General features: G+C 41.2%; 1 protein-coding gene across 1 annotated transcript in view; it reads left to right on the top strand.

Moving 5' to 3' along the window:
* Positions 1-14,550, top strand: part of GNPTAB (N-acetylglucosamine-1-phosphate transferase subunits alpha and beta) — an 84,052-nt gene that overhangs the window by 28,794 nt on the left and 40,708 nt on the right. The window contains exons 2-4 of the mRNA XM_068970749.1: positions 1,965-2,050; positions 9,946-10,065; positions 11,132-11,173. Of these exons, the coding sequence (XP_068826850.1) occupies positions 1,965-2,050; positions 9,946-10,065; positions 11,132-11,173 (248 nt within the window). The remainder of the gene's footprint in view (positions 1-1,964; positions 2,051-9,945; positions 10,066-11,131; positions 11,174-14,550) is intronic.

Raw genomic sequence — 14,550 nt, 5'->3', positions numbered from 1 at the left:
AATATGCTGATATACTAATGGGAATAGTCTTATTGAAAGGGAAAGAGAAAGGAGGCAAGGTCTTGAGCAGATGAGTTGATGAGATCCAGACAGAGATTGGGTGTTTGCAAGGAAGGGGGACACTTTCTCTGTGGTAAAGGGAGTGAAGAAGAAACTGGGGCATGTGTGTAGGTAGGTTTATAGATTTGGGGTGCATGCATGAGGGAGCTCTTATCTAAAGCTTTCCATCTTCTGAAATGTTGAGCAAGGTCAGCCGAATCCTCCCCAGGTTGTGAGGGCACCACCCCCCGTATCTTGTCCATCTCTTCTGTTGTAACTCCTGTTCTGTGCTGTGAAAAGTTCCCCGTGTTTTGGATGGATCATGTAGCTGCCTTGAAGTCCTCCAGCGCCCCCGTTTCCCACGGCAGTTCCCCTTCAGGGCCCGGCTCCTTTCCCAGCCGCATCTCTCTTAGGTACTGCCTGTGCTCCAGCCAAAGCCACCGAAACAGTTGCCCTCAAACAACCCCCATTGCTGCCTCTCAACCTTTGAACATGCCCTCCTGGCACTGACCTTTTCTCCCTACCTGGTGAACTTGTTCTCCAAGACCCAGTCCTCATATCACAATGCACTAAATCCCTTTGACTCTCCTCCCCCTTCCACAGACCAGAAGCTGTGGCTTTTATTTACATAATTAAATAACTATCCTTTTGAATATTTTTTTTAGTTTTATTTTTTGGCCTTTCCACACAGTATGTGGGCTCTTAGTCCCCCAGCCAGGAATCGAACCCATGGACCCCCTGCATTGGAAGCGCAGTCTTAGCCACTGGACCACCAGGGCAGTCCCTAACTATCCTTGTATCATTCATTTGGATGGAGCACAGTATAGGGCAGGCACTGAGTGAATGGATGAATTTTGATTGCTTTACCTGTTTCTTTCACAATTCTTTATTTAAAAAATTTTATTGAAATATAGTTGATTTACAATGTTAATTTCTACTGTACAGCAAAGTAATTCAGTTATACATATGTATACATACACATTCTTCTTCTAAAAATTCTTTTCCGTTTTGGTTTATCACAGATATTGACTATAGTTCCCTGTACTATACAGTAAAACTTTGTTGTTTACCTGTTCTATTTATATCCTCTAACCCTAATTCCCACTCCATCTCTCTCCCACCCTCTCCCTGGTATATATATAAAACTGCATTTTTCTTAATCCATGCATCTGTTAATGGATATTAGGTTGTTTCCAGTCTTGGCTATCGTAAATAGTGCTGTTGTGAACATAATTGTGCATGTATATTTTTGAATTATATTTTTGTCTGGATATGTGCCCAGGAGTGGGATTGCTGGATCATATGACAGTTCTATTTTTAGTTTTTTGAGGAACCTCCTTGTTTTTTGAGGAATCTACTCTTTTCCATAGTGGCTGCACCAACTTACATTCCCACCAGCAGTGTAGGAGGGTTCACCTTTCTCCACACTCTCCCAAGCATTTATTTGTAGACTTCTTAATGATGGCCATTCTGACTGTGTGAGCCGGTATCTCATTGTAGTTTTAATTTGCATTTTTCTAATAATTAGCAGCGTTGAACATCTTTTCATTTGCCTGTCGGCCATCTGTATGTCTTCTTTGGAGGAATGTCTATTTAGTTCTGCCTATTTTTCAATTGGATTGTTTGTTTTTTGTTGTTGAGTTGCATGAACTGTTTATATATTTTGGCAATTAAACCCTTGTTGGTCACATCATTGTAGATACTTTCTCCCTGTCCATAGGTTATCTTTTTATTTTGTTTATGGTTTTCTTTGCTATGCAGAAACTTGTAAGTTTGATTAGGTCCCAATTGTTTATTTTTACTTTTATTTCTATTGCCTTGGGAGTCCTTTAGCAATCCTTAATGAAATTAAGATGAAATGAAAGTTATATACTCTCAATATTTGATGCAGAGTAAACATTGTTTCTTTTTCTTTCTTTCCCTAGGTGGTTCTGGAATGGAGCCGGGATCAATACCATGTTTTGTTTGATTCCTACAGAGACAACATTGCTGGGAAGTCCTTTCAGAATCGGTGAGAAGAGACCACTTTTGGAGAGTAGCTTATTTGGGCTCAAATGATAAGTTGTGAAATCACCCATGCTTTATATGGAACAGTTGAAGGGGTCTTTCCAAGTTGTAGATAGGATTTAGCTTGTCACATGTGAAGGAACCTTGTAATCCATCCTTACGTTTCTAGGGATGACAAATTTGATTCTCAAAGAGCAATCCTGCCTTGCTGAGTATTGGGTACTTTAAGTTACATGAGCTCACTCTTTCCTTGACCCAGTTCTGTAAGATAAAGATAATTCCATCCCTCTAGGATGAGAAAGCCAGATGGCTACTCTGTAGCCAGTTCCAAGCCCCAGCCAGTGTTTTGCTGGTCACTGTGTTAATAACCAGGGCCTCAGCTGTGGCATCCACCAGGACCCTCACACGCCCCTGTGGTCACCACACCTTGCTGCCTCGCTATGGGGAGGAGCAAAGAACCTCACACGTGGGGTCTTTTTCTCATTAAGGCCAAGCTTGGTGCAGCCACTCCTGAATGCTGCCTTCACCCTTCCTTGGAGATTTTTTCCTGCCTCAGGAGGCAGACCTCAGGGTGCAAGCAATCTTTTCCAACATCCTCCTTCCCTTCTTGCAGCTAAAATGAATCACATAGGCTCTTTTCCTGTTTTGCCTGTAAAACTGTTACATTGTTTTATATCATTAAAGCAATATATGTCTGTGGTTGAAAACAGTTCAAGCAGTACAGAAAAGTTAAAAAGTAAAGCCTATTTCTGTCTCATTCTGACCCAGAGCAACCATGGCAAATGAATTTTTGTTTTGGATTCTTCTAGTGTCTGTCCTTTTAACCTAAAAAAAAAGAACAGAAAACAGATTGTGTCCTTTTTGATTTACTTTATGCAGTATCTGTTGACTCCTTTCCATTGTAATGGTACAAGGATAGTCACTGTAGGGCATGGAGCAGGCGGTGACCAAAAACAAACATGGGGTAGCCAATAAAGCTAGTTAACCTCTTAGAAAACAATTATCTAACTATCAAAGACTGTAATCAGAAATTTCCCTGGATCCTGACTGTTTATTTTCCTTGGAGAATAGACTCCATGAGTCCTCCTCTTTACCTTCACTGAACCAGAAAACCTAGTAAAAGTATAACTAGTAATTGCTGTTGATTGGTGCACCTCGAACATTTTCTGGGAGTGCCTCTAGACTACATCAGGAATTTACATGAAGCTCTTGTTTCTGTTTAGAATTACTGCTTGGCGCCTCCATCCACTTGTTATGAGCACCTATGTGGTTCCTATCAAATAAGTAGTCTTTTTAAAAAGCTATGCCAATTAATCTTAGATGTATGCACTATTATAGTCCTGAACATCCAGCGAGGAAGGGCTGTGGGATTCCTTGAGTTCACTTAAAGCTTTACTCTTTAGTCCTTAAAGCATCCCGTGTATGAATGGCATCCCTGAATTTGCTTCTTCAATTAAGGTTGAATCTTTGAGCCCTACTGTTTTAGATGCTGAGATCTGACTCTCTACTGTAAAGCATTTTGCAGTTACATAGGGGAGATAGCTTATAAACAAGTACCTGAGGAAGTAGGGAAACTCTAGATCTTTCTCTTAGGAGCTCTTAAAACAGCAGTTTCCAAAGACCCAGTAGAGGGCAGTGGGGGAGGAGGACAGTGGAACCAAAGCTACTTTTATGACAACACTGAGGTGTTATTTGCCTTTTTTATTGCGTTGACATTTGCACTCATCCTGTGAAAGCCATGGTGGGTAAAATTGCAACACCATTACAACATATCTGCAGGAGTCAGAAAAATGCTGAGTTTGCTTAAGAGTGTTCCTGAAATGTCAATCTGATTATATCTTGACCCTGTGAGTACACATTTTCTTAATGTGTGTGATGCAACGGAAGGCACACTTCAAGCACCACATGGTTACTGTCTTGAGGAAAAGCCCTCATGCAGTTGTTTTGAGTTGCAACCTGAACTTGGTTTATTTCATGGATCACCATTGTTATTACTTGAAAGGACAGATGACACTTTCAGTACTCCGGCTTGGTTATATTTGGCAGGTATTTTCTTTGCCGTGAACAAAGCAATCCTGCGTTTAAAGGGAAAGAAACAAAGTCATTATTGCCAATGATAAAATTTGAGCTTTCAAGTGAAAATTAGAATTTAAGAAAACTTGTTTCCACCCCTGTGAGCCTAACATTTCACAATATTATATAAAGACTTCTTTGATTAGATTTGCAGTATTATCCAAGAAAATCACATTTGTTGATATAATGTAAGAAAATATGTCACCATCTGGCTGAGTTGCGTAACTCAGTAAGCTTTTGTTTTCCAGATATCAATGTATTGATATTGTAGAATTTTACACAGATAAAAAAGCCATTCCGTGTGCAAGAAAAACCAATGGATTTTAATGTAAAAGCACTAAAAGTTCATTAATATGGTTTCAGATTATACATTGCAGCTGATTTTTAAGAAACTACCACATACTTTGGTGTGGTATCAAATAATATCCACCACTATTTGAAAAGGCTATTAAAATACCCCTTCCCTTTCCAACTGCATATCTGTAAGCCTGAGTTTTCTTCAACCCAAACAACATCTGGGAACAGATTGAATACTAAAGATGGAGAAACTTCCTTGCTTCTCCTAAGTCATTAAAGAGATGTGGAGAAATGTAAAGCAATGCCTCTCAATGAATTTTTGGCTTGTTTTTTGAAAAATACTACTGTTTTCATTTAAAACAGCATGTGAAGGGATTTACTGTTGTTTTAAAATGAATTAATATTTTTTGAATGTCTGACTAACTTTTGAAAGTGGCAAGTGTGGGTATTTACAACCTATAAACAACCTTTGGGGCTCCTTAAGAATTTTTAGGAGTGTAAAGTGTCTGGACCCTAAAAAGTTTGAAAATCACTCGTTAACATAGCAGTTCTCAAGCTTCAGTGTGCAGCAGAATTCTACAGAGGACTTGACAAAATGGACTTTCTCCCCACCTCCAGAATTTATGCATCTGTGTGTCTCAGGGGTATAGAGAATTTTCACGTCTTAAAAAGTTCACTGGTGATACTGAAACTGCTGGTTTGGTGACCACACTATGAGAGCTGTTGCAGTAACGGATTCGTAATGAGACATCATTTTCCTGCTTCTCCAGTTTTTATTTTAAGACAACGCTGATTGTCCTAAGCAAAGCTCAAAATGGCTCGTTTTTTACCCCAGCATTTGTGAGTACTCAGCCTACTCTGTCTGATGCTGCGCTGCATGCTGGTTGTGCCTCTCAGCCTTGACAGAGTCTCAGAACTTTTAGAAGGAAAATTAGCTCACGCAATCTAGGCACGGAGGTCAGCTCTCTTAATCATGTTTTCTTTCTAAAGAGTATGTGTGTGTTCTCTATTTATTCTTATAATTTTGTTGTTGTTCAGCTGCTAACTCTCTGTGACCCCCAAGGATTGTAGCCCACGATGCTCCTCTGTCCGTGGGATTTCCCAGGCAAGAATACTGGAGTAGGTTGCCATTTCCTTCTCCAGGGGATCTTCCTGACCCAGGGCTCAAACCTGAGTCTGCTGTATTGCAGGCGGATTCTCTACTGCTGGGGAACTAGGGAAGCCCCTCCTAATTTTAGGTTGCATTAAAATGTAGTTTGATTTTTATGCAGGGATATTTCAAAATTACCTAATTTTGATGATGACAAGAAAAGGCAATATTTCATGGATGTTGATGGTTGGATAGCTCACCAATTCAGGGAACATGACTTGGGCAAACTCTGGCAGATAGTGAGGGACAGGGAGGCCTCGTGTGCTGCAGTCCATGGAATTGCAAAGAGTCAGACATGATTTAGCGACTGAAGAAAAACACCCTAACATCATATGTTCTAGTACATTTTAAAATAGCCATAATTTTTATAGGAAGTTTTCAGTGTTTTGCTAGTGTTTCTGCATGTCTTCTTAATGTTGTCCCTGAATGAAAAAAAAATCCCATTCTGTATCCCAGTATCAAGTGAATATATAAATTATGTACTGCTACTAATTGTGAGGTATTAAATTAGGGGCTCAGTTTTGTCATCTCTAAAATGCAGATGTTAGATTAAGTGTAAAATCTCTTCCAGCTTTGGTTCTCAGATGCTATTTATGTTCTAAGTTTTCTTCTCTGCTTTATTAAATGTAGAACCAAGGGACTATTAAGTGCCTTCATATTCCTTTAAACTAAAGTGATTAAAATAAGAGTGGTATCACTGTCACCACGGGTTTGGTTCTGAATCATAGATCACTTACTTAGTCTTCAGCTCTAAGATAAAGGCTTCCTTTTCATCTGGAGACTAAGATAGTGGTCTGTGGTTAGAATGAAAGCCTCAGACTCACTGTGACCATGTCTAAGAAGTAGAAAAACAACTGACTCACTGGCCAGGGGCAGATCACAGGATCTTCTTAGGGTTGTCAGTTTAACACCAGAGAGTTAGGTTGATCATGTAATACAGTCTTACTAGAAGAGCCAGGACATAAATGCATTATATATTTAATGTTGCTTTCCTTGGTTGAGCTTATAGAGATAATCTCTTGACTATTAAAACAACCTTTAATAGCAGATAGTTACTTGTACAGGAAAACTTTGGAATGTGCATATTTCTCCTTCCTTTTTAAAAGCCTTTCTAAAATATGTCACTTAAGTGGGATTTTTGTTGTTGTTAATTTTTTGTCTCTACGTAGACCACCTGTGACCTAACTTACATGTGGGTAATGTGAAGCATTTTTTTTTAATAGAAGAGACAACTGTTTATGTTGAGGGAATGAACTGATAGTTATTTAGACAATAAATACATATTAAACCCCACTGTGTCTCAGGCACTATTCCTAGGCCTATAGTGTTGAACAGGAGGAATTCATTGACCTCACACAGAAGTGATATTTTAGTGGGGGAGGCTTTTATTTATTTATTTATTTTAATTAAAAAAATGTGAACTGTAATCTACATATAAGTCAGTAGTTATCAAAGTGAGTTTCTGGACCAGCAGCATTGGCATTACCTGGGAACTTGTTAGGAATGCAGTTTCTGGGGCCCCCAATCCAGACCTAGTCAATGAGAGACTCTGTAGATGGAGCCTGGCCACCTGTCCAGCAAGCCCTATAGGTGCTTCTGATGTCTGCTGACATTCGGAACCAACCATATAGAAACATGCAGAAGAAAATCAAGAGAAGGTAGTGTTTGCATATCATGACAGTAGGGAGAGAGAGCCTGAGAGTGAACGGGAGAGAGAGGAAGGAATTAGTGAAGATGGGCACAGAGCACATGAGACCATTTCTGCCTTAGAGCTGCTCAGTGAGAAAAATAGCACAGCTGGTATGCTGAGGACTCCTTAGAGAATGGAGTACAGTGGAAGTTGCCTGTTAAACGTACCTTTTCTCTGTGAGAGGAGAGGGGAGAAGGCATTTGGGAAATGAGGAAGTAGTTAAAAGAAGCAGGAAAGAAAGGATATTCTAAGCAGAGGAAGTGTGTTCAAAGGCACAGAGGCCTGCAAGCTCTCACCCTGTTTGGGTAAGGGCATATAGCTGGCACGTCCAGAGCACGAGGTGTGGGTTACGAAGGAGTTTAGATGTCATTCTGCAGGCAGATGCACCTTGACGGGAGGACTCGTAGATGTTCAGCTGTCACTTGTGCCTGAGTCTGAGGTGATTGATTCCACATTTTTCCCCACGAAACTCTGGGTCCCCTGGTACCTTTCTGACTCTAGTCCCTGCTTAGATTCTTCCCTTTGCTCCTGTTTGTCTGTGTCACACTGGCCTCTCGTTCTTTAACCATGCCAGATAAGCAGCTGCCTCAGGGCATCTGCACAGGGCATTTCCCTTCTCTGGGCTCTACCTGCCCAGTTGCCCACATGGCAGCTTCCTCACTTCCTTTACCTCTTGGCTGAAATGCCAGCCTTTCCAGTAAGGCCATCTCTGATCTCCCTATTTAAAACTGACTCCCTCCCACCACACACAAGACCTAGACACACTGCTGTATATCCCCCTTTTCTGCTCCATAGCATTGAACATCATCTGACTTCATTTATTTGGTTTATTGCCTGTCTTCACCTTTCTAGAATGTAGGCTTCGTGAAGGCATGCATTTCAGTCTGTGCTGAGTCCCCAGCACTTAGAACAGTGCCTGGCACGGCATATACTCGCACTCGGGAAATAGTTATTCAATCAGTGGATAAATGCTTCTTTCATCCAGTCATCTCATCTTCTTTTAAGCTAGAAGTGATTATCACTGTATTTTCTTCCTTCCATAATTCGAATGATTTATCCCCCAAACTGCATTATTTCCCCCTGAGATTATTAACCTGTGGCCAAAACAAAGATTGTTAAGCGTTTAGTGTTTGGAGCCCTTTGTGCGCTGGGGCCCCGATCCTGTGCCTGACCTGTGAGGAAGACAAAAAGGAAGGTAAGCTTGGGTCCTTGGCCTAAAAATAAAACAACTCCCCTCACACCCCCTAAAAAAATAACCCTGAAAGTGTAGTGTTCCTTGGAAAAGATCAAACCTGAAACAGAATCATCCAAAATATGTCTTATGTTACTATGAGCTCTGTAGTGTAGTTCCAGAGCAGGCTCTGAAAGATGGGTAGGATCTTGGTAAGCTGATCAAGGAAAGGAGGAAAAAACTTTTAGCAGGGATTAAATCTGAAATGGAGCTTAGACAGGACAGTCAGGAATTAAAAGCCTGCCTGACATCTGGGCTTCCCTGGTGGCTCAGATGGTAAAGAATCCGCCTGCAATGTGGGAGACCTGGGTTTGATCCCTGGGTTGGGAAGAACCCCTGGAGAAGGGAACAGCTACCCATTCCAGTGTTCTTGCCTGGAGAATTCCATGGACAGAGGAGCCTGGCAGGCTACAGTCCCTGGGGTCGCAAAGAGTCGGACATGACTGAGTGACTTTCACTTCACTGACTCCTTAGGTCAGGGGTATGATACATAGTAAGGGGGAAATCGAGCAGGTTTGGGAAGGTCTTCTATGCTAGTGTCTCAAGTAAGTCGTCAAGCTCTTATCTGCCAGGCACAAATCCTAGTCCGCAGGGTACTTTAGGGAACAAAGCAGGTGCAATTCCTGCTGCTCCGGAGCTTACTTTCTAGGGGAGGCACACATGAATTACCAGTATATGTAACGTGTCAATTATTTAATATGTTAGGAGACTACTGCTATAAAAAAGAAAAATAAGAGTCCAGCAAACAAGATTGGGAGGGGCCCAGCTTGGTGGCAACAGAGAATGGGAAGTCTGTAGCATTAAATGGGTAGGTTCTTCATTGTGGAAAGTGAAAGTTGCTCAGTTGTGTCCGACTCTTTTCGACCCCATGGCTTGTACAGTCCATGGAATTCTCCAGGCCAGAATACCAGAGTGGGTAGCCTTTCCCTTCTCCAGGGCATCTTCCCAACCCAGGAATCGAACCCAGGTCTCCTGCATTGCAGGCAGATTCTTTACCAGCTGAGCCACGAGAGAAGCCCCGACATTGTGGACTGCTGGCTGACTTTTTGGGGGTCATTTTGTTTACGCTTCTAATTTCTTTTCTGTGTTTGGTTGCATTTGTGTCCCGGCTTCCTCATTTGCTAAACTGAGAATATAGCAGTTTGACCATCCAAGACCTCCTCTACAGTCTTGAAATGGAAAGGACAGCAGCCTCTTTACAGGGTGGTTGTGATGATCAGATGATGCAGAACTACATCAAGCGTCTAGCAGAACGCAGCTCACAGAGAAGGTCCTCAGTAGATATCACTGCCCCAGCCCCAGTTTCAGAACATGCAAGTCTGTGATATGCACTGTGGTTGGATTTCCTTTTTGTTGATGTTCTTCCATAACCTCTGAGCTTAATCCCTGTATGCTCTTCTTATTCCCGACTCTATTGGAAAAATGCATATAAGCCGGAGGACTTATGGGTTTCCCTAGGCTCTGTCTGCCCATGCCGATCGACGTGGTTTACACCTGGGTGAATGGCACAGATCTTGAACTGCTGAAAGAGCTGCAGCAAGTCAGAGAACAGATGGAGGAGGAGCAGAAAGCAATGAGGTAAAACTGATTGGATTGTTAGAGAACAAAACACAGCACAGCACGTTCTATAGTTATAAGTAACAGTACATTTCAGAAGGTAAGATGATGCTCACATTGCTGTTCAAACAAGAATCTGCATCTCAAGTTCATGCCGTTAGAGGATTCTGGCAGTCATGCATCCGACCCTTGTTTCTTGGTGCCCAAGAGGACTTGGCCACTTTGGCGAGATCCTGGCCTCACCCTGCCAGGTGGCCACTGTCTCATGAACGTGGTGCTCTAGGTCTCTGAGGGCCTAAAGGTGGAGGAGCCACCACCCAAAGGAGCCCTGGTCTTCCCCCTCATTTAGCCTGAGTCCCAGGCGTGATAGTTTCATGAAGTAAGGTTTTGTTATGCAAGACAGCTAGATTAGTCCCTTGAAAATAAAACAGACCTGCAGATATAACTTTTTTTTTGATACCTTTACCATTTGATAAAGGTAGTAAAAAGTATATTTGTTACCCTTTTTAATATCAAACAGTATACTATGGAATTAGAAACCTGGGTAGTTGTTTTAATGGAATTTTGATTATGTTATTGACTTTATCTGGGAAAAGTACAGTGGGTTTCTGGAGAACCTTCTGAACCAGAGGTGTGGCTGATGTAATTTCCCCTTTGATTCCTCAGGAGTATTTACTGGGAGTTCCTCTATTCGTTTCTTTGTAAATGCTATGGGTGCACCCCAGTTGCAGGTCTTTGGCCCTGTTATACTGCAACCCATTTGTCTGTCTCTCTCTCTGTTCTCTCTGTGCATGAAAATGACTCGGATAGCCTCATAACAGTTTTACTAGTAAAATGCAAAAGCTTATATTTTAAGTAAATTTTCCTGGTTACTATGGATGGGACATGATAATATTTGTTGATCGTATCTTATTAAAATGTAGAATTTATTATGCATAAATATTATACACAGTACAGTACTTCTTAACCTACTGGTTGGTCCTTGTGGAGTAACCAGGAAAATCAATGTTGTTAAGTTCCCTCATATTCTCATGTAAGGCTAACACTTGTCCATGAGTGTGTGATGAAATCTGTTTCCTTTCACTAGAGAAATCCTTGGGAAGAACACAACAGAACCAACCAAGAAGAGGTAAGCATTTTGATTTTCCTCTCAGGAGTGAAAATCAAAGGAGTGAAGTGAAATGTCTGGGCTTTTCTCCCTTGCTTTTGTTGGCCGCACAGTATTTTTTGCTTGCTCTGTTGCTCCTGTTCAGTCACTCTTCTGCAGTCACTCTTCCCTAAATTAAGTGCATACGTCAGATGAGAACACAAAGGCAGAGTTGACTGAGAGCTCTGATTATTCTTGTTGTAGGTAACGAAAGCGTTATCGTTTCTAGATGTATTAGGTAGCATTTTTCTTGTTTGCCCTTTCTATTCATCTGTCTTGATGTGCTATTCTCTTGGTCCATTCAAATCTAACTTAAACCTAGTGTTTTCATTTATAGAATCTATGCCCATTGTTTAATTATGTGTTCAATGTATATTTCCTTATCTTTAAAAGCCAACATAATCATATGTCTTATATCTAAGGAGTTGGGAAGGAGATTTAACCCAATGACAAGAATTAGATTATTTCTCTTCATTGGAATCGTACCTGACACTAAATAGGCCCTTAACACAAGGCTGTCTCATGAACAAGCGGAAATCTGGTAACTGCCATTTGCCCACTGAACCATCAGACTTAAAATAGAAGAGTTATTCATAGAAGTGATCCAGAAGTGCCTTCTGAATCATCTCTTAATGTTAATTATGCATATTTATTTATAAATATCTATTGCTAATACTGTTATTTTAAAATGACTTTTAAATTAAAGCTGTGATGCAACATTACAGAAAAGTCAAGAGGAAAGAAAAGAACAAGTTCACTTAATTCTGTGGCCCTCCACAATTATGATCATTTTATTATTTCGTTTTCATGCACATTTTTATAGTAAACAATTTCTAATCTGTACAGTTTTCTATTCTATTTTTTGTTTTATGTAATCGTACATATTTCTGTTATCTTACTACTTCTTACTTTTCCATTTTAATACTTACATAATATTCCATCAGTTCAGTTCAGCCGCTCAGTCATGTCCGACTCTTTGCGATCCCATGAATTACAGCACGCCAGGCCTCCCTGTCCATCACCAACTCCCGGAGTTCGCCCAAACTCATGTGTATCAGTCGGCGATGCCATCCAGCCATCTCATCCTCTGTCGTCCCCTTTTCCTTCTGCCCACAATCCTTCCCAGCATCAGAGTGTTTTCCAATGAGTCAACTCTTCGCATGAGGTGGCCAAAGTACTGGAGTTTTAGCTTTAGCATCAGTCCTTCCAAAGAACACCCAGGACTGATGTCCTTTAGAATGGACTGGTTGGATCTCCTTACAGTCCAAGGGACTCTCAAGAGTCTTCTCCAACACCACAGTTCAAAAGCATCAGTTCTTCAGCGCTCAGCTTTCTTCACAGCCCAACTCTCACATCCATACATGACTACTGGAAAAACCACAGCCTTGACTAGATGGACCTTTGTTGGCAAAGTAATGTCTCTCCTTTTGAATATGCTATCTAGTAAGTAAGCAAGTAAGTAAGTGAAGTCTCTCAGTCGTGTCTGACTCTGTGACGCCGTGGACTGTAGCCTACCATGCTTCTCCGTCCATGGGATTCTCCAGGCAAGAATACTGGAGTGGGTTACCATTTCCTTCTCCAGGGGATCTTTCCAACCCAGGGATTGAACCCGGGTCTCCCGCATTGGAGGCAGATGCTTAACCTCTGAGCCACCAGGGAAGACGAATATGCTATCTAGGTTGGTCATAACTTTCCTTCCAAGGAGTAAGCGTCTTTTAATTTCATGGCTGCAGTCACCATCTGCAGTGATGTTGGAGCCCAGAAAAATAAAGTCTGACACTGTTTCCACTGTTTCCCCATCTATTTCCCATGAAGTGATGGGACCGGATGCCATGATCTTCGTTTTCTGAATGTTGAGCTTTAAGCCAACTTTTTCACTCTCCTCTTTCACTTTCATCAAGAGGCTTTTTAGTTCCTCTTCACTTTCTGCCATAAGGGTGGTGTCATCTGCATATCTGAAGTTATTGATATTTCTTCCAGCAATCTTGATTCTAGCTTGTGCTTCTTCCAGCCCAGCGTTTCTCGTGATGTATTCTGCATAGAAGTTAAATAAGCAGGGTGACAGTATACAGCCTTGATGTACTCCTTTTCCTATCTGGAACCAGTCTGTTGTTCCATGTCCAGTTCTAACTGTTGCTTCCTGACCTGCATATAGGTTTCTCAAGAGGCTGGTCAGGTGGTCTGGTATTCCCATCTCTTTCAGAATTCTCCACAGTTTATTGTGATCTACACAATCAAAGGCTTTGGCATAGTCAATAAAACAGAAATAGATGTTTTTCTGGAACTCTCTTGCTTTTTCCATGATCCAGCGGATGTTGGCAATTTGATCTCTGGTTCCTCTGCCTTTTCTAAAACCAGCTTGAACATCAGGAAGTTCATGGTTCACGTATTGCTGAAGCCTGGCTTGGAGAATTTTGAGCATTACTTTACTAGCATGTGAGATAAAGTATACTATAATTTGCTAAATGTTAGGAATTACTGTATTTTCATTATTGATGCTATATGTGGGTCTGTGGCATTTTCTGTGTGGGGGTTTGTTTGCTTTTCCTGTTTTTGTTTCTCTTCTACTTGAACTACATTCTTGGATGTAAACTGCTTAGGAAGAAGCATGTGTGTGTTTTCATGGGTCTGATGGAAGTATTGGGGGTGTGTGTGTGTTAGTCGCTCAGTCTTGTCTGACTCTTTGTGACCCTGTGGACTGTAGCCCGCTAGGCTGCTCTGTCCATGGAGTTCTCCAGGCAAGAACACTGGAGTGGGTTGCCATTCCCTTCTCCAGGGTATCTTTCTGATTCAGGGATCAACGCTAGGTCTCCTGCATTGCAGGCAGATTCTTTACTATCTGAGCCACCAGGGAAGCCCAAAGGTGTACATAATATATGCGTATGTATTAGCAAATTGCTTTTGCAAAGAGGAAATGAGGAATTCATCTGGAGGGACACTGCAGAGTTTGACAAGGGAAGGCATGCTACACTTGGATGAACATTGCCTCTTCATATTTTGAGGGGTGCTAATTTAATAAGCTAAAGGCCATCGTTTTCTTTGCATTTCTTTGACCACTGATGAAGTTGCACAATTTCATGTATTGTTTATTAACTGGTCATAGCTCCTACCTTCTGAATTCTCTGTGTCCATTGACGGTTTTTCTAGTATTTCTTATGTTTAGGCAGGAATATTTCATGTAAATTCATCACACCTTGTCACATTTGCTTTTGTTTGCATTGTGTCCTGTTATATTCAGTGTACTCAATTGTATTCTAGTTGGAATTGGTAAACTGTATCTGATAAGATGACATTGTTAACCAGAATTTATCTACTTCCTTATGTAATAATGGGCTTTACTGGAGTTACAGATAATGTTG

This window comes from Capricornis sumatraensis, chromosome 4 (genome assembly GCF_032405125.1).
Source record: "Capricornis sumatraensis isolate serow.1 chromosome 4, serow.2, whole genome shotgun sequence".
Classification (NCBI taxonomy): domain Eukaryota; kingdom Metazoa; phylum Chordata; class Mammalia; order Artiodactyla; family Bovidae; genus Capricornis; species Capricornis sumatraensis.
This window is presented reverse-complemented; position numbering and strand designations above follow the sequence as displayed.